The 26,149-nt window shown below is 44.8% G+C and overlaps 1 protein-coding gene across 4 annotated transcripts in view; it reads right to left on the bottom strand.

Moving 5' to 3' along the window:
• Positions 1–10,674: 10,674 nt before the first annotated feature.
• The window catches only part of SH2D3C (SH2 domain containing 3C), a 104,510-nt gene continuing 89,035 nt past the window's right edge, over positions 10,675–26,149 (bottom strand). For 2 of the 4 annotated variants that reach the window (XM_077283899.1, XM_077283898.1), the window contains exons 4-12: positions 23,890–24,018; positions 23,360–23,796; positions 23,038–23,162; positions 22,398–22,936; positions 21,084–21,199; positions 20,400–20,571; positions 18,835–18,946; positions 17,658–17,864; positions 10,675–12,501 (exon numbers count right to left, since the gene is read on the bottom strand). In XM_077283899.1, coding sequence (XP_077140014.1) covers positions 12,326–12,501; positions 17,658–17,864; positions 18,835–18,946; positions 20,400–20,571; positions 21,084–21,199; positions 22,398–22,936; positions 23,038–23,162; positions 23,360–23,796; positions 23,890–24,018 — 2,013 coding nt within the window. In that variant the 3' untranslated portion in view covers positions 10,675–12,325. The remainder of the gene's footprint in view (positions 12,502–17,657; positions 17,865–18,834; positions 18,947–20,399; positions 20,572–21,083; positions 21,200–22,397; positions 22,937–23,037; positions 23,163–23,359; positions 23,797–23,889; positions 24,019–26,149) is intronic. The other 2 variants (XM_077283900.1, XM_077283901.1) reach the window with 1 other exon arrangement.

The following is a 26,149-nucleotide window of genomic DNA, read 5'->3' as shown; positions in this document are numbered from 1 at the left end:
TTTGGTAGTTGAGGATTTGGTGGGCGGGGCCACTCTGGGTCCGATTTGGTGGCCCGGGTCACTCTGGGTCCGATTTGGTGGCCCGGGTCACTCTGGGTCCGATTTGGTGGCCCGGGTCACTCTGGGTCCGATTTGGTGGCCCGGGTCACTCTGGGTCCGATTTGGTGGCCCGGGTCACTCTGGGTCCGATTTGGTGGCCCGGGTCACTCTGGGTCCGATTTGATGGCCGGCGCCACTCTGGGTCCGATTTGGCGGGCGGCGCCACTCTGGGTCCGATTTGGCGGGCGGGGGCACTCTGGGTCCGATTTGGCGGGCGGCGCCACTCTGGGTCCGATTTGGCGGGCGGCGCCACTCTGGGTCCGATTTGGCGGGCGGCGCCACTCTGGGTCCGATTTGGCGGGCGGCGCCACTCTGGGTCCGATTTGGCGGGCGGCGCCACTCTGGGTCCGATTTGGCGGGTGGTGCCACTCTGGGTCCGATTTGGCGGGCGGCGCCACTCTGGGTCCGATTTGGCGGGCGGCGCCACTCTGGGTCCAATTTGGCGGGCGGCGCCACTCTGGGTCCGATTTGGCGGGCGGCTCCACTCTAGGTCCGATTTGGCGGGCGGGGGCACTCTGGGTCCGATTTGGCGGGCGGGGGCACTCTGGGTCCGATTTGGCAAGGGTGGGCACTCTGGTCCGATTTGGTGGGCTGGGTCCGATTTGGTGAGCGGGGCAATAATGATAACACTACAGATAGTGCTTTGTAATTGTGCTGTACTGTCACTTTAAGAGCTGATATCTGACAAAACTTGTGACCTGGTGGGCTGATGTAGAGTTTATAGGCGTTGGCATAGTAACTGGGTCTCACTGCACATATCAATGAGGTAATCAGCCAGGTGGCAGTTATTTTTAGAAATTGCCTCAGAAATCAGGCCCATTATAAACGTATTGGAAAATTTCCCTATTGAAATGCATTGAGACACTTTTTTCAAACGCAAATTGCGCCAAAACTACAAATCCGATCGACACGAAAAATACTTAGCACACCTCTCAGGAACGCTGGCTTCGAAATGACACCTCACTGGAGTCTGTGAGTTTAGCGGTTCGGGCCGCATTACGTGCGGACTGAATAATAATAATAAGAATAAGAAGTTTACCACGGTGGAATAACAGTATAGTGCTTTGTTCCAAAGCACTATAACTAGATGGGTATTTCCTGAAGGAACTACAGATAGTGCTTTGGAATGGTGCCCGGGCTGCCCCTGCAAGACTTTCACACTTGGGTGCCCCTCAGGCGCTGGTTTGGTAGTTGTAGCCCCTCAGGGTTGAGGCTTGGTGGGCCGGGTCACTCTGGGTCCGATTTGGTGGGCCGGGTCACTCTGGGTCCGATTTGGTGGGCCGGGTCACTCTGGGTCCGATTTGGTGGGCCGGGTCACTCTGGGTCCAATTTGGTGGGCCGGGTCACTCTGGGTCCCATTTGGTGGGCCGAGTCACTCTGGGTCCCATTTGGTGGGCCGGGTCACTCTGGGTCCCATTTGGTGGCCCGGGTCACTCTGGGTCCCATTTGGTGGCCCGGGTCACTCTGGGTCCCATTTGGTGGCCCGGGTCACTCTTGGTCCGATTTGGTGGCCCGGGTCACTCTGGGCCCGATTTGGTGGCCCGGGTCACTCTGGGCCCGATTTGGTGGCCCGGGTCACTCTGGGCCCGATTTGGTGGCCCGGGTCACTCTGGGGCCGATTTGGTGGCCCGGGTCACTCTGGGTCCCATTTGGTGGCCCGGGTCACTCTGGGTCCCATTTGGTGGCCCGGGTCACTCTTGGTCCGATTTGGTGGCCCGGGTCACTCTGGGCCCGATTTGGTGGCCCGGGTCACTCTGGGCCCGATTTGGTCAACCCGGGTCACTCTGGGCCCGATTTGGTGGCCCGGGTCACTCTGGGTCCGATTTGGTGGCCCGGGTCACTCTGGGTCCGATTTGGTGGCCCGGGTCACTCTGGGTCCGATTTGGTGGCCCGGGTCACTCTGGGTCCGATTTGGTGGCCCGGGTCACTCTGGGTCCGATTTGGTGGCCCGGGTCACTCTGGGTCCGATTTGGTGGCCCGGGTCACTCTGGGTCCGATTTGGTGGCCCGGGTCACTCTGGGTCCGATTTGGTGGCCGGGTCACTCTGGGTCCGATTTGGTGGCCCGGGTCACTCTGGGTCCGATTTGGTGGCCCGGGTCACTCTGGGTCCGATTTGGTGGCCCGGGTCACTCTGGGTCCGATTTGGTGGCCCGGGTCACTCTGGGTCCGATTTGGTGGCCCGGGTCACTCTGGGTCCGATTTGACGGGCGGCGCCACTCTGGGTCCGATTTGGCGGGCGGCGCCACTCTGGGTCCGATTTGGTGGGCGGCGCCACTCTGGGTCCGATTTGGCGGGCGGCGCCACTCTGGGTCCGATTTGGCGGCCCGGGTCACTCTGGGTCCGATTTGGCGGCCCGGGTCACTCTGGGTCCGATTTGGCGGCCCGGGTCACTCTGGGTCCGATTTGGTGGGCGGCGCCACTCTGGGTCCGATTTTGCGGGCGGCGCCACTCTGGGTCCGATTTGGCGGGCTGCGCCTCTCTGGGTCCGGTTTGGCGGGCGGCGCAACTCTGTGTCCGATTTGGCGGGCGGCGCCACTCTGGGTTCGATTTGGCGGGCGGCGCCACTCTGGGTCCGATTTGGCGGGCGGCGCCACTCTGGGTCCGATTTGGCGGGCGGCGACACTCTGGGTCCGATTTGGCGGGCGGCGCCACTCTGGGTCCGATTTGGCGGGCGGCGCCACTCTGGGTCCGATTTGGCGGGCGGCGCCACTCTGGGTCCGATTTGGCGGGCGGCGCCACTCTGGGTCCGATTTGGCGGGCGGCGCCACTCTGGGTCCGATTTGGCGGGCGGCGCCACTCTGGGTCCGACTTGACGGGCGGCGCCACTCTGGGTCCGATTTGGCGGGCGGGGGCACTCTGGGTCCGATTTGGCAAGCGGGGGCACTCTCGTCCGATTTGGTGGGCTGGGTCCGATTTGGTGAGCGGGGCAATAATGATAAGTCTACAGATAGTGCTTTGTAATTGTGCTGTACTGTCACTTTAAGAGCTGATATTATCTGACAAAACTTGTGACCTGGTGGGCTGGTAGAGTTTATAGGCGTTGGCATAGTAACTGGGTCTCACTGCGCATATCAATGAGGTAATCAGCCAGGTGGCAGTTATTTTTAGAAATTGCCTCAGAAATCAGGCCCATTATAAACGTATTGGAAAATTTCCCTATTGAAATGCATTGAGACACTTTTTTCAAACGCAAATTGCGCCAAAACTACAAATCCGATCGACACGAAAAATACTTAGCACACCTCTCAGGAGCGCTGGCTTCGAAATGACACCTCACTGGAGTCTGTGAGTTTAGCGGTTCGGGCCGCATTACGTGCGGACTGAATAATAATAATAAGAATAAGAAGTTTACCACGGTGGAATAACAGTATAGTGCTTTGTTCCAAAGCACTATAATAATAATAAGAAGTTTACCACGGTGGAATAACAGTATAGTGCTTTGTTCCAAAGCACTATAATAAGAAGAAGTTATCCACGGTGGAATAACAGTATAGTGCTTTGTTCCAAAGCACTATAATAATAAGAATAAGAAGAAGTTATCCACGGTGGAATAACAGTATAGTGCTTTGTTCCAAAGCACTATAATAATAAGAAGTTTACCACGATGGAATAACAGTATAGTGCTTTGTTCCAAAGCACTATAATAATAAGAATAAGAAGAAGTTATCCACGGTGGAATAACAGTATAGTGCTTTGTTCCAAAGCACTATAATAATAAAAATTTGGGAAGCATTAATGATCACACTGTAGATCTAAACAAAGTTATTGACAGCAATATTGAATAATTTGAGAAATCTGCTGAGAACAAAATTTCCAAACCCTTATCTGAATCAGCTGAATTAGTGTTAAAAAACAGAAGGGAGTCAGCTTCCTTCACATTACCGCTTTTTGACCCAGAGATAAAAACTGCTGATGCTAATGATGTATGTAAAAATGATATTGATGAGAATCTATTAAATCTGTCCATTCACGAAGTTTCAATATCAGAAGAACCTTTGATTTATTTAGATGATGTAACCATAAACATTGGCAATAATAATAATAATAATATTAGTACAAACCTAATACATAAGACATCTGACACCACCCCAGCTGCAACTGCCCCTGTCAAGTGTACACCTGTCATTATTGACAATTCAGGAGCAGGATGTTCAGCAGCTGTCCCTTTTCTTCCAAGGGTTGATAACTCAATTCCATCTACCTCTATTTCCTCCCTTGATATAAATAGTACTACCAATTCTAAAACTATCCCTCATTTTTTTCACAAGGCTCAATTAAAAAGAAAAGTAAATATAGAGGGTCAAGAGGAAAAGGGAAGGAAAAAAGGCAAAAACGATCCTCAATAACACCTAACAATGTTTTTAACCTCTCCTCCTTGGCACTGACTACAAATGATTTAACTCTTTTATCTAGAGGTCTCTCATACTGCCTTAATTCAGGTAGTAAGAATCTTGAGGTATTTCTTGATGTGCACAGTTTTGTGAGAAAACTCACTTTAAAGAGACATTATGAAATTAAAAAACATGTCCATAATACTACTGACTATGAAGGACTCTCTAATACACTTGAAACCACAGGGTTACATTTGGATGTTAAAAGAGAAAGCAAATTTTACCCGATAGATAGCAAGGGTCCTCATTTGGAAACATTCTCTAATTTACTACTAAAAAAATTTAATAATATTGAAAAAAATTCCAAGGCAAAACCACAAAAAAGTGGGAATTTAACACCAGGTGAGAAAGCTTCTCTTTCAAAACTTAAAAATAATATGGAGATAGTCATTAAAGCTGCAGATAAGGGTGGTGGTATAGTGGTGCAGGACCGAGGTGACTATATTAAAGAAGCCTATAACATTCTGTCTGACCATGAGTTCTATTCCAAAATAAGTAATGACCCTTTTTCTGAAATGCAAAAAGTTTACAATTCCATGATTAAGGATGCCTTTGACAGTGGTGTCTTAAATGAGAATGAGAACAAGTATCTTTCTATAATAAATCCAAGTGTACCATTTATGTATCATATTCCCAAAATTCACAAGAGTCTTAAAAATCCCCCTGGTCGCCCCATTATCTCGGGTATTGGTTCCCTAACCTCAAATCTATCCAGGTATATAGATAGCATCATGCAGTTACATGTTACCCAATTGAGGAGCTATATTAAGGATTCTGCACATGCGATCAAACTCATTAGAAATATTAAATGGAAAGACAGTTATATATTTGTTACAGTTGATGTGTGCTCCCTATATACAAATATCAAACATGAAATTGGACTTGAAAGTATGAAATTATTTATGGATACAGATCCGAGATTATTGGATAAACAAAAACAGTTTTTAATGTCAGGAATGGAGTTCATTTTAAAAAATAATTATTTTACTTTTTTGGGTGAACTGTACCACCAGACACGTGGTGCAGCGATGGGTTCCCGGGTAGCGCCTACATATGCTAATTTATTTATTGGTCACTTTGAGAATTCTTTTATCTATAATAGTGCTTGTATTGATTGCATGGTTTTTTATGGACGTTATATTGATGATCTTGTTTTTATTTGGGACACAACTTTTAAACCTCCGGAATTTTTAATGTCAGAGCTCAATAACAACCCCTGGGGTCTTGAGTTTACTTCTGTTTTTAACAAAACTGCCATTAACTATCTAGATGTGACATTTTTCATTGTGGATGGAGAGATTCATACAAAAAACTTTTTTAAAAAAGTAGATAGTAATAGCTATGTTCATTATAATAGCAACCATCTTGATAAATGGCTTAGTAACATTCCAAAAAGCCAGTTCATGCGTATTAGGAAAAATTGTTCTTCTGATAGTGATTTTAAGGACCAATCTGAGATTTTAAAAAATAAGTTTTTAGCACAAAAATACCCCAGAGAGTTGGTGAATAGAGCACTTGAACATGTTTATAAGAATTTTAATCAAGAATTGTTACTAAAAAAAGAAAAAGCTGACCTTGTAGCCAGCCCAGAAGAATACACCTGTAGTTTTGTAACCACATTCAGCACAGACCACAAATTCATTAAAAAATCTATCAATGAGTTGTGGCATATAGTTAGGCCGGTTTCACACGTCAGTGGCTCCGGTACGTGAGGTGACAGTTTCCTCACGTACCGGAGACACTGACACACGTAGACCCATAAAAATCAATGCATCTGTTCAGATGTCATTGATTTTTTGCGGACCGTGTCTCCGTGTGCCAAACACGGAGACATGTCAGTGTTCGTGGGAGCGCACGTTTTACACGGACCCAATAGAGTCAATGGGTCCGCGTAAAACACGGACCTCACACGGACATTCTCCGTCTGGGGTCCGTGTGCGTGCCGGAGACAGCGCTACAGTAAGCGCTGTCCCCCCCACATGATGCTGAAGCCGGTATTCATATCTTCCCTGTAGCAGCGTTTGCTATAGAGAAAATATGAAGAATAGTGTTAAAAATAAAGATCCATGTGTCCGCCGCCCCCCCACCCCCTGTGCGCCCCCCCGCTGGTCAGAAAATACTTACTCGCTCCTTCCTGGTCTGGCCGCGCCTCCTACTGTATGCGGTCACGTGGGGCCGATCATTTACAATCATGAATAGTCGGCTCCGCCCCTATGGGAGGTGGAGCCACATATTCATGACTGTAAATGATCGGGCCCACGTGACCGCATGCAGGAGAAGCCGCGGCCAGACCAGGAAGGAGCGACAGCCGACGGGGGACCCGGGTAAGTATTTTCTGACCAGCGGGGGGGCGCACAGGGGGTGGGGGGGCGGCGGACACATAGATCTTTATTTTAAACACTATTCTTCATATTTTCTCTACAGCAAACGTTGCTGCAGGGATGATATGAATCGCAGCTTCAGCACCATGCAGAGTGGGTACCACACGCTCCGTGTGGTACCCACTCGCCATACGGGCGGCACACGTGTGCCGCACGTATGGCCTCCGTGAGTTCCCAGGCACACGGACACGGATAACTCCGGTACCGATTTATTCCGGTACCGGAATTATCTGGACGTGTGGGACAGCCCTAAGAGAGGATAATATACTGGGAAAGCTGGTGCCGCAACATCCTAAAATTATCTTTAGGAGAGCACCCAGCTTGAAAAATAAACTGGCACCTAGCAGACTCCCTGATGAATTGAAAAAATCACCTTCTTAGGCTACGTTCACATTTGCGGTCAGCGCCGCAGCGTCGGGCGCCGCAGCGGCGCCGCATGCGTCATGCGCCCCTATATTTAACATGGGGGGCGCATGGACATGCGTTGTGCTGCGTTTTGCGCTGCATGGCCGCAAGCGTTGGACGCAAGAAACGCATCAAGTTGCATTTTTTTTGCGTCCAACTTTCGGCCAAAAACGACGCATGCGGCGCAAAACGCAGCGTTTTAGCGTGCGTTTTTGTTTGCGTTGTGCGCTGCGGCGCCGACGCTGCGGCGCACAACGCAAATGTGAACGTAGCCTAAAAACCAGGTATATTCAAATGCTCTCACAAGAAATGTTTGTGCTGTGGTATCATAGCACATACCAGTACAGCATTTAAACACTCCTCTTTTCCTCACCCTTTTCCAATCAGTCACCATTTCACCTGCACCACCTCCTATGTTATTTACATTATTACTTGTCCATGCAACAAGATATATGTTGGCAGGACAACACAACCACTTCACCTCCGTATGAATTCCCATCGACACAATATTAAAATAGGTTATCTCAAACATGGTCTTTCCAAACACTTCAGCATCTCACATAATAGTAATCCTTCACTATTTCATGTTCACCCCATTGATCACGTTCCTGCACATGTCCCTAATCGCACACAGTCACTTAAAAAGAATGAGTTTTTTTGGATATATACCTTGAATTCTCTGGAGCCTGAAGGGCTAAATGTAATGTCAGACCTCCTGTGACTTAATAAATTCTCTGATTGAAGTGTGGTTCCTATCATTGAGCCTCATTCCAAATAACAATTTTTCTTTTGGTCCCATGGGATGGTTCTAGTACTACTCATGTTGTAATAATTTTAATATTTTGTAACTATATATAATTTATAATAACAATTACTCCATGCAATTTTTTAGTAATTAATAACGGCATATATTGTTTTGGTTTTTTTTTCCTGCAATATTTTGCTCTTTTGCCCATAAGATTATTTTCAGATTTTTTTATCTCCACAAGAGAAATTAATAAAGAACTTATCAGTATTCTGTGGCGCAAGGACTAGAATAGCTTAAACAATAGAATTATTATACAAAGTTCCCCGGTTCGAATACCCATTAGGTTACTTATGTGTTTTTTTTTCAGGGCTTATTTATATTTTTAAATTTTAAATTTATTTTTTCTATTTATATCAATTAATGTTCCTAGGTTATAAATAATAAAGAGTAATGTTTTTATATGTTATTAATATGTGTTTTAAAGGTGTTTATGTATCATAATACAAGGGCCTTGGGGCCCCTCCCCTTCCCTTTTGTATAAATATACCCCATATTTGTGTGTTGTACTATATGCCCTGAAGAAGAGAGCAAGATAGCTCTTGAAACGCGTAGGCTTCAATAAACCACCCTAAATCTACCTCGTGTGCGCGGTCTTCAGTTCGCCTAAGACTGGGTGTTAGGGCGGACAGATTACATGTAGTCCAGCTGTCCTGCCGGTTTCTGCTGTGCCTCCTAGAGTCCGACACAACCTCGGTTTTCTGACTACCGGAGTCTGTGCTCTCCAGGGAGGTAGCCAAGTCACAGCTATCTTCCCCAATTGTCACTCTCCTATGCTTCGCTCTCCTGCACGCTCTCTACAATCTGTTCTTTCCTTCTGTTTTCTCTGTATCTAGGAGCTGCAGCACCTCTGGCTGCATGGCCACTCACACGTCTTTCTGCCTCAAGCTGCTCCAGTCTGCTGTCTGGCACTAACTGACTCCCTTTCCCTCCAGACCAGAATATATATAGGGAAGTTCCCCCTAGACCAGGTTTAGAGCTCCCCATTCTGGGCTGGAGAGTGAACATGTTGCATGTTTGTGTTTACCTGATAGAAGAGATCTTCCCTTGCTTCCAAGCATGATATCACTCTCCCCATGAGGAAAGCAATGCCACTGCAACAACCAGGACCCTGGGGTGTTACAATTACATCTTCAATAAATGCACAAGTTTATGTTGATATTTTGGACACTTTTCTTATCCCATCAATTGAAAGGATGTATGGGGATGATGAAATCATTTTTCAAGATGATAATGCATCCTGCCATAGAGCAAAAACTGTGAAAACATTCCTTGAAAAAAGACACATAAGGTCAATGTCATGGCCTACAAATAGTCTGGATCTCAATCCAATTGAAAATCTTTGGTGGAAGTTGAAGAAAATGGTCCATGACAAGGCTCCATCCTGCAAAGCTTATCTGGCAACAGCAATCAGAGAAAGTTGGAGCCAGATTGATGAAGAGTACTGTTTGACACTCATTAAGGGTACCGTCACACAGTACCATTTACATCGCTACGACGGCACGATCCGTGACGTCGCAACGATCGTATGATTATCGCTCCAGCGTCGTAGACTGCGGTCACACTGTGCAATCACGGCGCTGGAGCGATGCCGAAGTCCCCGGGTAACCAGGGTAAACATCGGGTAACTAAGCGCAGGGCCGCGCTTAGTAACCCGATGTTTACCGTGGTTACCAGCGTAAAAGTAAAAAAAAACAAACCGTACATACTCACTATCTGATGCCCGTCAGGTCCCTTGCCGTCTGCTTTCCTCTCTGACTGTCTGCCGGCCGGAAAGTGAGAGCAGATCACAGCGGTGACGTCGCCGCTGTGATCTGCTCTCACTGTACGGCCGGATTCAGTCAGAGCAGGAAGCAGACGGCAAGGGACCTGACGGACATCAGATGGTGAGTATGTACGTTTTTTTTTTTTTTACTTTTACGCTGGTAACCACGGTAAACATCGGGTTACTAAGCGCGGCCCTGCGCTTAGTTACCCGATGTTTACCCTGGTTACCAGCGAACACATCGCTGGATCGCTGTCACACACAACGATCCAGCGATGTCAGCGGGTGATCAAGCGACGAAAGAAAGTTTGAAACGATGTGCTACGACGTACGATTCTCAGCAGGGTGCCTGATCGCAGTAGCGTGTCAGACACTGCGAGATCGTAACGATATCGCTACAACGTCACGAATCGTGCCGTCGTAGCGATAAAAATGCCACTGTGTGACGGTACCCTTAGTCCATGCCTCAGTGACTGCAAGCTGTTATAAAAGCCAGAGGTGGTGCAACAAAATACTAGTGATGTTTTGGAGTGTTTTTTTTGTTTGTTTTTCATGATTCCATAATTTATTCCTCAGAATTGAATGATTCAATAATTTTTCCCCTATGCTTGGTTAAAAAAAATTAACCATTACTGACTACCAATTTTTTTGTTCTTGATTTCTTGTAGTAAAAGCCAGAAAGTTGTCATTTGAAATGACTTTAGTTTTGTGCCATATCTGTGATCTACTTTTTTTTCTAAAAAATTAAACAACCGAATTAACATCCTCAAAGTCCGGTGATTCCATAATTTTTGTCAGGGGTTGTATTATTCCTATTCACGTATATCCACAAAAAATTTTTTTTTTACATCAATACATTTATTTACAAATGACTTGAAATCAATAGCGGATGGTTCTGTACAATGAGATGAGATGAGGGTTCTGTACAGCACAGACAGTGAACAGATATTTACATACTGGGATTATTTACATGGGGAAATCACGTCCCTATACACACGGCGACTGACATTCATCATTCTGTAAGTGAAGTCCACTTTAGAGGTCCTTTATAGTCCTTATACAAGTCTGTATGTTAGCGGTGGTGGTGGAGGTGTTGGATCGACCACAAAGAAGAAAACTAGAACTCTTCAATGACAACATTGAGATGACACATCGTAATTATACATTTGTGCAAGGACATTACTGTCTCCCCTATCATCTTATCTGGGAAGCATTTGCGAGAATGTATGAAAACTCCTTACACATACAAAACATGGGTATTTTATACTGTATATGTTATCTGGGCCTTTTTGCAGAATTTGGTTGAGATCCAGAAGTCTAAATAAATTTCCAATAAGGAGTGGATTTTCACGCCATGCCACCAATCCCTTATCCAGGATTGGAAAGGTTCGCCATTTGTTTTGCCCCTCGAAACGACACTACATGCCACGCACACAATTTGGATTTGATGCGCACTTTCCCCTGTATATCAACAGGGTTTCTGCCGATTTTCCACATCAAAATCCACATGCGTGACATGGGAATTTTGCAGCGGATTTTAAAAATTTGAACCCTAGCTGGTACAATAATTTATTTTCACCCCTTTCTACTCATTTTAGAAGAGAAGTGTAGCACGATCCTGAAAACAATCCTTCCTCCACTGCAGTGCAGTGGATAGTGTTAGAGTTGCCAAAGGTGTAGAAGGATAAGCCTAATATTTGCTATAGAGCCTCCCTTTATGGTTCCTTTTATGGTTTCTGGTAAGAAAAGTAATTTTAATGTTAGGATTTTTATAAAAATATAATGACGCATTGCAAACAGATTACACTATAGTCCAATGTGTCACGTAGAGAGCAGTAGTAATGACAGATTATGAATAATATTTCTTTATAGGTTTTCCTATATGTTGAAAATATACAGTAAAATGTTTCCAGTTATATAAAATTATTTTATACGTCTCGCTCTGATTAAACGGTTTAATGATTGTAATGGTCCGTGTTATTGCGGTAAATGGGAATGTGTGCTTTATGATATATCTCAGTTTAATGATTTTGGATAGATTTTGGAGAGACGGCATTGATATGGAATATAGACCTATGGGTGAAATCACAATCACTAGGGGGAGATATGGTCCCTCTTTATGACAAGTCGATGACTAGCATGGCTGCCGTTCTGACGCCCAAGTGTCAGTGCATATATTCTTCACACACTTGGCATGGCCGGTAAGCATGAATTCATATTTTTTGGGGTCAGGCCTTTCCATATAAAAGCCACCTGTAAATTAATAAGCATATTTAATGCCGTCTTCATCTCTGGAATTTAACCCATTCCATGTCACAAGAACCAGCATGCACTGTGATGTGATAGAGCAATATCCCCCACCTTCCCCCAAGAAAAGTCATTAAAAAGTGCTATTTTTCCTCCGGGACAAAGTCTTTGATTCCTTGCTTCGGGCAGATTTCATCCCTTTGTTTTTCGGTCCGTATCACTGGGTTCTTTGTTATAATTCACTGAAGCGCACAGACGGTTCCAGTTTGTGTGAGAGAGCAGTGAGAACTTTGTCAAACTTGTCGTATCTCTCGGCTTGACTTCCAGCTGCTCCCCGGCAGCCCCATAGCATCCGCATCTGGAATTCAGTGCTTGAAACCTCCAAGAGATCTGACCTAGGGTGGAAGCCTGTGAAGTGCAAGAAGAAACATTATCAAGAGGGCAATCCGAAAAATATATTCCATAAATATATTCCATCCATACAAAAGGTCCTTTCTCTAGTAAGGGTACGTCCACAGAGGAAAACTGTACACAGTTCACTCTTTTATAATCATCTTCCCAAAATCCTTAGTAAATGCATAACACTTCACCAAACATACACTGTGTTCCAAATTATTATGCAAATTGGATTTAAGTGTGATAAAGATTTAATTGTTTTGTTTTTCAAATAAACTCGCGGATGGTATTGTGTCTCAGGGCTCAATGGATCACTGAAATCAATCTTAAATACATGGGATAATTAGTTTTCCAGGTGATTCAAATTAAAGGAAAACTACTTAAAAATGATGTTCCACATTATTAAGCAGGTCACAGTTTTCAAGTAACATGGGAAAGAAAAAGGATCTCTCTGCTGCTGAAAAGCATCAAATAGTGCAATGCCTTGGTGAAGGGATGAAAACATTAGAAATTTCCCGAAAACTTAAGCGTGATCATCGTACTGTTAAGAGATTTGTGGCTGTATTTGAGCACAGATGTGTTTGTGCTGATAAAGGCATAATGAGGAAGATTTCTGCCAGGCAAGTTCATCAGATTAAGAGAGCAGCTGGTAAAAAGCCATTACCAAGCAGCAAAAAGATATTTGAAGCTGCTGGTGCCTCTGTAGTCCCTCTAACCTCAAGGTATAGGATCCTTCAAAGGCTTGCTGTGGTGCATAAACCTACTATTCGGCCACCCTTAAACAGTGTTCACAAGCAGAAATGGTTGCATTGGGCCCACACATACATGAAGACTAATTTCCAAACATTCTTGTTTACTGATAAGTGTTGAGCAACCCTGGATGGTCCAAATGGATGGAGTAGTGGATGGTTGGTGTATGGCCACCATGTACCAACAAGGCTGCAACAACAGCAAAGAGGTGGAGGAGTCATGTTTTGGGCCGGAATCATGGGGAAACAGCTGGTAGGGCCCTTTAAGGTTTCTGAAGGTGTGAAAATGACCTCTGCAAAGTACCGTATTTTCTGGTGTATAAGACGACTGGGCGTATAAGACGACCCCCAACTTTTCCATATAAAATATGGAATTTGGGATATGCCCGCCATATAAGACGGGGGTCATCTTATACGCCCAGTCATCTTATACGGCGTGTGGTTCCCAGGGTCTGGAGTAGAGGAAGCTCTCCTTCAGGCCCTGGGATCCATATTCATGTAAAAAATAAAGAATAAAAATAAAAAATATGGATATACTCACCCCTCCGACGAACCCTGACTGTCACCGCTGCAAGCGTCTGCCTCCGATCCTAAGAATGCAGTGTGTAGGACCTGCGATGACGTCGCGGCTTGTGATTGGTCGCGTGAGCGGTCACATGAGCTGTCACATGAGCGGTCATGCGACCAATCACAAGCCGCGACGTCATGGAAGGTCCTTCACTCTGCATTCTTAGGAACGGAGGCAGACGCTTGCAGCGGTGACAGCCAGGGGCCGTCCGAGGGTGAGTATATCCATATTTTTTATTTTTATTCTTTATTTTTTACATGAATATGGATCCCAGGGCCTGAAGGAGAGTCTCCTCTCCTTCAGACCCTGGGAACATCCAGGATCGCTCCCTGCACATGCCGTACCCGGCGTATAAGATGACCCCCGACTTTTGGGACAATTTTTAGGGGTTAAAAAGTCGTCTTATACGCCGGAAAATACGGTATATAGAGTTTCTGACCTACACCTTTCCTCCATGGTATAAAAAGCAGAAATGTGCCTTCAGGAGCAAAATCATCTTCATGCATGACAATGCACCATCTCATGCTGCAAAGAAAACCTCTGAGTCATTGGCTGCTATGGGCATAAAAGGAGATAAACTCATGGTGTGGCCACCATCTTCCCCTGACCTCAACCCTATAGAGAACCTTTGGAGTATCATCAAGCAAAAGATCTTTGAGGGTGGGAGGCAGTTCACATCAAAACAGCAGCTCTGGGAGGCTATTCTGACTTCATGCAAAGAAATACAAGCAGAAACTCAATGGATGCAGGAATTGTGAAGGTGATATCAAAGAAGGGTTCCTATGGTAACATGTAACTTGGCCTGTTAGGATGTTTTGGAGTTAAATAGCTTTTTGTTCAGTGAATGTGACCTCCTAATGCTGCAAATTCCACAAATGAGCATTTTCAGTTCTTTAAAACATATCAAATGTTTAGAAATTCTACTGTGCCTAATAATTTGGAACAGTGCATTTTAAGTTTTTATTCATTTTGGAGATTATACTGTTATCATTGGGAGGTTTATTCAATAAAATTCGATGTATACTCTAACGGGTGATTACTTTTATTAGACTGACTGTCATTTGCACCAACCATTTAGGAAAATCCGATAAAAATGTCAATTGCATAATAATTTGGAACATAGTGTATACAGGTGCTTGTCAAAGAATTAGAATATCATCAAAAAGTTAATTTATTTAAGTTCTTCAATACAAAAAGTGAAACTCATATTATATGGAGTCATTACAAACAGTGATCTATTTCAAGTGTTTATTTCTGTTAATGTTGAGGAGTATGGTTTACAGCCAATGAAAACCCTAAATTCATTAACTCAGTAAATTAGAATACTTTATAAACCAGCTTGAAAAATGATTTTAAAATCTGAAATGTATGTTCAGTAAATGCACTCAATACTTGGTCGGGGCTCCTTTTGCATCAATTACTGCATGCATGGGCGTGGCATGGAGGCGATCAGCCTGTGACACTGCTGAGGTGTTATGGTAGCCCAGGTTGCTTTGATAGCAGCCTTCAGCTCGTCTGCATTGTTGGGTCTGGTGTCTCTCATTTTCCTCTTGACAATACACCATAGATTCTCTATGGGGTTAAGGTCAGGCGAGTTTGCTGGCCAATCAAGCACAGTGATACTGTTGTTTGTAAACCAGGTATTGGTACTTTTGGCAGTGTGGACAGGTGCCAAATCCTGCTAAAGAATGAAATTTCCATCTCCAAAAAGCTTGTTGGCAGAGGGAAGCATGAAGTGCTCTAAAATTTTCTGGTAGACGGCTGCGCTGGCTTTGGTCTTGATAAAACACAGTGGACCTACACCAGCAGATGATATGGCTCCCAAAACTATCACTGATTGTGGAAACTTCACACTAGACCTCAAGCAGCTTGGATTGTGGCCTCTCCACTCTTCCTCCAGACTCTGGGACCTTGGTTTCCAAATTAAATGCAAAACTTACTTTCCTCTGAAAACAACACCTTGAACCACTGAGCAACAGTCCAGTTATTACCATTATTATTATTATACATTTTTATAGTGCCATTTATTCCATGGCGCTTTACTTGTGAATACGGGGCAAATATAGACAAATACATTAAACATGAGCAAAAAACAAGGCACACAGGTACATAAGGAGGGAGGACCCTGCCCGCGAGCGCTCACAGTCTGCAGGGGATGGGTGAGGATACACTAGGAGAGGGTAGAGCAGGTTGTGTGGCGGTTCAGTAGGTTGAGGATCACTGCAGGCTGTAGGCTTGTCGGAAGAGGCGAGTCTTCAGGTTCTTTTTGAAGGTTTCTATGGTAGGCGAGAGTCTGATGTGTTGGGGTAGAGAGTTCCAGAGTATGAGGGAAGCACAGGAGAAGTCTTGGATGCGGTTGTGGGAAGAAGAGATGAGAGGGGAGTAGAGAAGGAGGTCTTGAGAGGATCGGAGGTTGCGTGTAGGTAGGTACCGGGAGACCATATCACAGATCTTCAGTTCTTGTTCTCCTTGGCCCAGGTAAGACGCTTCTGGCGTTGTCTATTGGTCATGAGTGGCTTGACACAAGGAATGCAACACTTGTAGCCCATGTCCTGGATACGTCTGTGTGTGGTGGCTCTTGAAGCAATGACTCCAGCAGCAGTCCACTCCTTGTGAATCTCCCCCAAATTTTTGAATGGCCTTTTCTTAACAATCCTTTCAAGGCTGCGGTTATCCCGGTTGCTTGTGCACCTTTTTCTACCACACTTTTTGTATTGAAGAACTGAAATAAATTTACTTTTTGATGATATTCTAATTTTGTGAGAGGCACTTGTAATTACTATCATGGAGGATATTTTTACTCCCAAGGCAAAAAGAGATATAATGGATATAACAGATAATAATGGATATAACAGATATAATTTTATAAAACAATACAGACATAAACAAATCCATAAATTAACTGGGAACACCTCATATTAGAGACACATAGTGAGCCAGGAGAAACCTATGACATAGAACATAAAAAAGACTTTATGTGATACCATTTTATATTCTACATTATAGGTTTCTCCAGGCTCATTACATGTCTCTAACATGAGGTGTTCCCTGTTATTTAATGGATTTTTTATGTGTATATTTTTTTCAATAAAATTATATTTTTAATATTAAGATTCTCTTCTTATCCTGGGATAAAAAATTATATCCTGGGAGGTGGTTATTATACATTTCACTTTTGGCATTGCAATGAGTAAAACCTGTCGTGAAAACACAAACTGCTAACATTTTTCTCCGTAGTAGGAGAATTAAATTTTGTATTATCCCATACAGAACGCTGCTAAAGGCAATACGTTGCCAAAAATCCAGATGAGTAATCTGCCCCTTGTGCACATACATATACCTACCCAAAATACTCTCCTAGAAAGGTGGTCTTAAGAGAAGATGGTCAGTAGGGGCGTAACTATAGTGGGTACAGGAATTGCAGTTGTACTTGGGTCCTGGAGCCTAGGATGACCCATTTGGCCCATATGAGAAAACTGATAGTTGTGAAGACCTGTGACAGTTGAGGGCCCTTTTAGGGATTTTGCATTGGGGCTCAAGTTACACCACCGATGATCAGTATATGTAATATGCTGTGAAACTGAAAATCTGTCACAAGGATAAATTGGTGGTCTTCTCAAAGACGTGGTCCTGTATCTGTTTCTGAGAAAGCTGGTTGCTCACCCAACTTTCTTAGATAGGAAGATGTGTTATGAAGGATATATCAATGCACAAGTAATAAATTGCTATTCTGGGATCTGGGAAAGTCGTGTGAAGTTCCCCTCTGTCGGATCTGTAAAAGTGGAAAGTGGCCATGTTGTTGTCACTCGTGTTCCCTAGATAAGATCTCAGCAACAGAATTTGATTCTCACCTTGTAGCCTCATCTCGACATTGGTGCGGTAGAGTCCCCCGTGATGTGCCACCATCCTGGCCGCTTCTAGATGAGACATAACCACTTCTACTCCATTGTCAATGCTGTCCCATGGCTCTCCGCCATCCAACAGAGGGGAGTCTCTCTCCAGCAGGGTGATGAGGGGAATGATATGAGGGAATGTGGTGTTGCTCAGTGGTAGACTCTCTGCACAGATTAATAAGATCATATCAGAAATAATATGAGATAATAAAGGAAAGAAATAATCAAAAATACAGATTGATTTATTGTAGGGGGTGCATTGTGTTTGATACAAGAGCTCTATCAATCCTCATGTAGTGAGATCCCTGCTAAGGTGGCTGCAGGCAGGCAGAATTTTATCACTTAACGCTATGGCTGTGGGAAGGAAGCAGCTAATTAGGACCACCATATCAGAAAAACAAAGATCCGGCATTTAATAATTTGATCTAGTTAGAGTAAATAGAATTAAGAGAGTTTTCCGCTTCTTTTTTAAAGAAGCCTTAGTGACCTGTGACCTGACCACTAAGGCTGCTGAATGGCTGCAGCGTCAGTTGACTGGTGGTTGGTAAGCTGCCGCTTCTGGTCTAGCAGATTTCAGTGAGAAGCATGTTCTTTTTATTTTTGCCTTTAGTCAGAATTGCTTCCCACTGCTAAGTTGAAAAAAAGAGCAGGAAATCCCTTTAAATTATAGGCATGTATTAAAGAAAAACTGAAAAGTGACAGCTGCCTACTCCACTGAGATTGGCACTCTATTACTCCTGTTTCCAAGATGGCCGCCACAGTGTCATGGGGAGTGTGGGGGTGAGCCTAAGCCATGTCCCCTTCTTTTTCCTATCCCGCAGCACAAGGAAGGCATGGTTTTATGCTTACCACTGAATTCCCCATGCAAGTGCAGTGGCCGTCTTTGAAGTAGGAATGAAGCACTGATCTGAGTGGAGGAGGCACACGGAGAGCACCAGTGGGTGACCACACATGATTAATGTATGGTCACATTTCAGTGTGAGCGGAGGTCACTTTGTGCTGTCCCAACTCACCATGGATATTAGCTGTTGAACACAAGCACTTTTGCTGCTGCAGATTTCGACTGTGGCAAAACCGCGAAAGTCGAAAAATACAAATGAAACTGGGTGAGTAAATTGGCCTTTTAATTAATTACCTTTGCCTTCATTCATGCTTTTGAGGAATGGCTTCAATTTCTTCTCATACAATATGGCTCCCTCCGTGTGTCTCTGTCTCAAGGCAATCCATGTCTGTTCTAGTCTGGAGATCTGGAAATGAGATGGAGGAACAGTCAGCCTTTGTTACCCCGCGTGTAGACGATTCATTAATCTTGCTGGGTTTATAGCAACATTTCCTCCAAGCCATTAATAGAGCAGGCAGGAGGGCTCATTGACCTGATTATGCACGACCCTCCCTCCCCCTGCGAATTTACAAATGTGACAACATCATATGGGAACAACGACTAATCTGGTCTCATTGCTGGGAGTAGGAAAGCAGCCAATGTGCCGCCAACTTCATGGATGCGATGTTTCAATGCAAAATGACGATCTCAGTGTTGCGCTGTGCGGCCCAGGCCTAAATCTACCACCGGGTATTTCCACATTTCCATTCCTCTTATCAATAGGGTTTGTGGATGAACTGCCTGATTCGGTCACCCAAAAATGGACAATATCAGACTGCCCCATTTCCAAGAAAATGTGACATCCAGCAGTCAATTCACTGCTCCGAATCTAACAGTAATGATAGAGGAACGGTATAAGCTGAGAACAACTGCTAGACACCGTGTGTGTACAGGCGGCCTCATTACACACAATGTGTGTATACAGGCGGCCTCATTAAACGCAACGTATGTGTACAGGCGGTCTCATTAGATGCAGTGCATGTGTACAGACGGTCTCATTACACGCAATGTGTGTGTACAGGCGGCCTCATTACACGCAATGTGTGTGTACAGGCGGCCTCATTACACGCAATGTGTGTGTACAGGCGGCCTCATTACACGCAATGTGTGTGTACAGGCGGCCTCATTACACGCAATGTGTGTGTACAGGCAGTCTCATTAGACAACGTATGTGTACAGGCAGTGTCATTAGACACAGTGCATGTGTACAGACGGTCTCATTACACACACTGCATGTGTACAGGCGGTCTCATTAGACACAGTGTGTGTCTAGGCGGTCTCATTACACACAATGTGTGTGTACAGGTGGCCTCATTAGACACAGCGTGTGTGTACAGGCAGTCTCATTAGACACAACGTATGTGTACAGACAATCTCATTACACGCAATGTGTGAGTACAGGCGGCCTCATTACACGCAATGTGTGTGTACAGGCGGCCTCATTACACGCAATGTATGTGTACAGGCGGCCTCATTAGACACAGTGTATGTGAACAGGCAGTCTCATTAGACACAACGTATATGTACAGACGGTCTCATTAGACACAATGTGTGTGTACAGGCTGCCTCATTAGACACAGCGTGTGTGTACAGACGGTCTCAGACATAGTGTATTTGTACCCCCTTCATTGATCTGATTATCGATGATCTATACTAAAGATAGGTCCTGGAGGTCCGCTTTAAGGAGCTTGCCTTTAAGTATACTCAGAGTATAGATGACAATCTATACATCTAAGAGACTGCAGAAGATAATACACCACGGCAGGAAGTTGTCAGTTGGCGGAAAAAAAAAGAAAAAACCTTGCAAGTGTTTCATGTACCTGTGCCAATTCCAAAGCGTTCATCACAGATGCAAAGCTGTACAGGTTCCCCAGGGTGCCCTTCAGCTCAGCTGCCAGCTGAATGGTCTTGTGGAGCAGCGCGGCTCGCTCCTCTATGCTTCCTGTGCAGCCCAAGATGTCGACAGCAATCATGATGGACATGGTATGAAATCTGGAAGACAATAGGGAATAAAATAAATAACATTTCTCATGTGTTTAATAGAATATAGGTATGCAATTTTGTAGCTGAAGCGGAGCCCCCATCCACTGTCCCTATAGGCATGGCAATCCTTACATTAACGCGGGTGGTAGGACAACTGTCTACAGCACCCCTTCAACCTCGTCTGCACTCATGCTGTACTTTTGTGGTCAGAGTCTCTATGCACAGTGCTTTCTGCAGGAGTGTCCCAGTTTCGTCAGGTGCTGATATCAGCCCTGATTACCTCTCGTCAAGAGTAAATTAAAGGTGAAGGCCGAAGTATCCAAGAAGCCGATCTTCTCTTGGACTGGTTGGCGCTATCACAAATCTGTGTACCCAAGTTTTGCAATGACCAATACGGCCCCAGTCGGTTCCGTGGAGGAGCAGATCCTCGATGCCGTCACGTATATATTATTTTTGCAGTTTGGCGTGACGCTGATCAAATCGCAGGCATGTGCCATTAATTAAGTCTGGTCTCCACGCACCTTTCAAGAAGGTCAAGACGCAGCTGGCGGCCATGCGGCAATGTCAGGAGCTCCATGCCAGAGCTGACTCCCATTATCCTCTGCATCTCCTTGGTAACACCGAGTATCCTGGCAACCTGGGAGCGACATGAAGATGGAGATTAATCTCTCTTAATTACAAATAGATTGTCACCTCATCTTGTGCAAAGTATTCCCGGAGGAGACAATCATAACTGTGATAATAGCAATGATTTTACTCTCGTAGTACTAGCAGGAGACCTGGGATGACATCATCAGTGACATCATGGACTACGTCACCCCTGAGTACTCCCCTATTTAGGGGGTAACAGGACTATGGTTATAGACTCTTATTTATTTATTTTAAGTACGGTCCTGATCACAATGCCGAGATCCCTAGTGATCGCCTGTAATCCATTAGTAAGTGTTCAATTTCACTGCAGCGCCACCACAGGGAAAAGTATGGTATGTCACAATGCCCACTGAAACTAACAGGTGGTGTACTACAAGGGTCTTCCAATGAAAGAGATGATCTTTGTAGCAGCTTCTATGGTTTGCTAATATATAGGGGGTCTTTAATAGATGAGCACTATCATTTAACTCTGATAGGAAATCTAAAAGTGTTTTTTTTAAACAAGACTCTCTTTAAGGGATTCTTTTGGGGGGAGGCTTTGAGTAAATGTAATGTAATCAGACTTCATAAATAGGTAAAATGCTCTGGGAGAAAATCATCACCTTTAGGGTACGCTCACACTGCCATATAACACGTCTGAGTGCTATGTGATGTTTTATCGGATAGCAATCGGACCAGTGTTACTCTCCGGGGCAGTGCAGATCTGCGATTGTGTTCTCATGACGATTCAGTATGAGAAAACAATCTCAGCATGCTAAGAGTGACTCCGATATTCGGATCACACGCACCCATACAGGTCTATGGGTATGTGTGAAACATTGGACTGCACTCGGATGTGCTCGCACAGAGTCAATGGAGAAATTAAGTTCTCTGTCTTCTCTGCACATGTGGTGCAATTTTCTCATGCGTGAGGATCAGAGCACACTCAGATGACACTCGGATCAAACTCAGACAGAGTTTGAGCCAAGAGTCATTAGCATAATCATCCTGGTTCAACTGACGCTAGTGTGAGTGTGTACCCTTACCCTATGGTCTGACTTGGGTTCAGGAACTGTATCAGAGCATAGAGAAACAGATTTACAATTCAGGAGACTGGGAAAGAGAACTGATGCCTGTTATGAGAACTAGGAATAGACAACTATATGTCGGCGCACACTTCCACTGATAACATCCGCCCTCCTCACCTCACAGTCAGTTTTGGTGATATGCTTGGCAATGATTTTTGCATCGACCTCAGAAAACAACTCCTTGACTTTCTTCAGGATACACATCTCTAGGGGCTTATTGTCCACAGGAATCAGCATGGACTTGAATGCTGATGGGTTGAAGGAAGATTTCATTTCTATGCTTGGGATAGTAAAAGAGAGTCTGTCTTTGTCGGTATCTTCCACTGCACGGTTGACACCTGCTCTGACACCTTCATCAACTTTTAATCTTTCCACGTAGCTTTTGGGTGGCAGAGGTTTGTTGTGACTGTCATGCGTCGGAGAGGCTGGGCGTAGCTGGCAGTAATGTCCATTATCGGGGTCACTATAACTGTTTATTGAGGGCGAGGGAGAGATTTGGGGGTATCCATGACTGGGTGTGGAGTGGGAACTTTCGGCCATGTTTAATGTGGCCTTGTTATTTGCTGGGTTTACGTGAGGTTCACTGGATCGTCTCAGTACTGGGGAGCCTGGCATCACACTTGGCGCAGGAGTTCCCTGGGGCTTCACTCTGACAACTGAACATAAGCATATATTACATGGTTAATACATAAAGACGGTGGGATAACCATTACCATCTTAGAGTGTTAAAAGTATATCTTTCCTCCCTTGTACATACTTGTACTATAGGCCGGGGATCCGGGGGTCTCGCAAATGGGGGACATTGGAGAGTGGAGGTCTTGGATTTGGTCCACGCTGACTGCACAGCTCCTGATGATATCTCTATGGTGTGGGGAGGAGGTACTGGAAGAAAATAATACCATTAGATCCTACCCTCCTACAAGGACCACCAAAAGAAATTAGATGGTGAAGACGATATAGATACATGTTCCTAAACTCCTCCACCTTTCCAAAAATGTTGTTCCCCAAGTCCTTCAGACTTTCAAAGAACCATGAAATCCAAATATGTCCTTATGAAAATATGGGTAAAATGTCCATACCTGTTTGGGCAACCGTTGCTCTTGATGATCTTGTCTGCAGTTAGACCATCAGTCATGGTGATACTTCTTCTCTTCATATGTCCCTTCTGGGGGCTTTGAGAGCCATGCCTGCCTGGGGAGAGCCCATAACTGGCCTCCAAGTATCGTAGTGGAAAGGTACGATTGATAGGACAGTAGATAAGCGCACCACTCTGATCTGACACTGCCCTTCGGCTGCCAACATAAAAGCGCACCAAGGCTGGAATGTTATCAAAGCTCTCCTGTTCGAAGAGATACTGTATCCGGGTGTAGCTGTCGCTGGTTTTCACCATCACTTTGTTGATCTTGAAATGTAGAGGCTCGTTCTTCCATCGAGAGGTAAGTACATAGTCACCCAAACTGGTCAATGAGTCTCTGATGAGAAAGTCTCCATTTCTCTGCACCAAGCTCTCCGATACCTGTGTCAATGGAAGAACCCACACAAGTTACTCACCATCACCGCAGTTAGCATGAAAAGTGAAGGTGGCTACAATGAGTAAACACCACGTTACCTCTCGTGGTATGCGCCCGTGGTACCAGGCGTGGCTGCGCAGGTCTGAGCTGTTAAGTTTTAGTTCTTCCTCTAATTCCTTATGCAGTTTCTCTGGAGGAGTGTCCAAGATGTACTTCTCCTTGGAGAACTGTCGGGACATGAAGACCATTATAAAACCTGTACAACTTCATTCATCAAGTAGTCAGCAAAATGCAATTCTACAAATTCAAAGAGAACAGTCTCTTCTACTTAATCTGTTGTCTCACTTCCCACAGATCCAGTGGCTTCTGGAAATAAGTCAGGGATCCTTCTCTATAGACCAAGACTATAAATACAGCAGCTCTGGTATTAATATGGACATGTGGTGTCGGGCTAATATGGACAGATGGAAAGACGGCTGGTGCTGTTCTTGTTTTTCTGGCACCAATGTATAGACATATTTCTTCATCAGTGGACTGTATCCACCACCAGAAGAGAACTGGGCAAAAAAAAAAAATTAAAATGGGAAAAATGTAACACTGTCTCTAACGCCCCAATACCTCTAGTCATCCCCTGCTCCAAATGTGTAACTAGTCTGACTACATTTTGGGACCTGGGGTGTAACAAACCTGTCAGGTTTTGCAGCAATGTAGAATCACGACAGGAAGCACCAATCTGGAGACTGAGAAAGCTGAGTGATCTAGAACTTGGGAGTTGTAATCCTGGTTATAACTAAAGGAGCTGATACTAGATAATACGGCTAGTTAGAACCATAATGAACGATCTTTGGCTCACCCGATCATTTGTTTTAAACATTTGTTCAAAACACTGGATCGCTAGATCCCTTTTTTTTTTTTTTTTACCAATGGTTGCAACAACCGAAAAAGTCAAACATTGGCTGACGTTGTCGGTGATGTGTTCTGGGCCATTGACAAATGATTATTCTTTATCTAATATGTATGGAAGCATTAAGAAATGGCCACATAGAACACATGAGGACACCTTAACTCAGGGACTATTGATATGATCATTTAATGTGATAATTCCTGTTTAATTTTACATTTTGCTTCCTCAAGGTCATCAGTCTTGATGGCTCTCAAATAGATAAAGCCCATGGCGGATGATCATGTGAAGCAATCGACGATGCTGTTTTTTTCTGCTCCCTAGGGAAGTGCATCATTCGGTGACATCACTGCCACTGCAAAATGACATCACTAATGTTCACCCCTGGATAGCGATAGACATCACAAACCAATCAAAAATGTGTAATTTGCCACTTATGTTTCTTTACTTACAGAACAGCTACGTGACCCGAGTTTAACGGGATCAGCATTAGCCATTTAATTCCGGCTGGTAATTCCCTTTCACATATGGCGTTGACGGATCGGGCTATTAGTGGATAGGTTTAGAGCAGGCACGAAAGAGAATTAAGGCATTTATTCTTTATCAGTCCAGGTGGCAGTTCCTAGTCTCCGCTTTTCTCTGCCCATAGCCCACGCCAGCATGAGATAATCCCCTTCCGCAGAAAATCGTATCAAAGCTGGTCTGGCTCGTTGAATAATACAGACGGTTTAGAGGCATCGTCTGCATTGTAATGAGCTTTTGTGGCCACGGGAACACCTGAGCCGATCTCCCGTGTGCGGCCCCCTCTTCCTCCCACGCTGGAAAAGCAATGATGTAATGCCCTGAGTCAGCTGGATCTCTGTAGTAAATCACAGCCTTGATGTGCTCTCCTGTAGAATTAGACTGGAAACTCTCGGGGGTAAATGTTCTCCCGTTGCACCACTAGATAAAAGTCTGATCTCACCTTCAGGACCTACACCTATATAATATGGCCACATCATGCCACTGTGAATCGGGGTAGCCGTGCATGTGCATCTCTCTCCGTTTACTTCTGTGGATTTCTGGAAGTCCCATAGAAGTAAATGGAGAAAGATGCCCACCCGTTCACAGACAGGACCCCATTCTCAAGAACTGAGATATGCCAGGCACATTTATGGCATATCCTAAGATAGCAATACACCATTAAATGGTTATTCCCAAAATAAAGATTGATAGGGAAAAACTTGCCTATTACTTTGGGCATCTAGGTATTGAATCACAGAATGGGGCAGAGGCGTTTGCACTCAACCTTCTCTCCTTTCATTGTCTATGGGACTGCTGGAAACAGCGGAGCGATGTACTCGGCTTTCTCCGACAGTCCCATAGACAATGGAGAGGGGATCAAGCATGTGCTCTTACGCTCCATTCACAGCTCCAGAGGTCAGACCCCCATAATCAGCACGTCATCCCCTATCCTA

This window comes from Ranitomeya variabilis, chromosome 2 (assembly GCF_051348905.1).
Source record: "Ranitomeya variabilis isolate aRanVar5 chromosome 2, aRanVar5.hap1, whole genome shotgun sequence".
Classification (NCBI taxonomy): Eukaryota; Metazoa; Chordata; class Amphibia; order Anura; family Dendrobatidae; genus Ranitomeya; species Ranitomeya variabilis.
The sequence above is the reverse complement of the archived record's forward strand: the minus strand, read 5'-3'. Positions and strand labels throughout refer to the sequence as shown.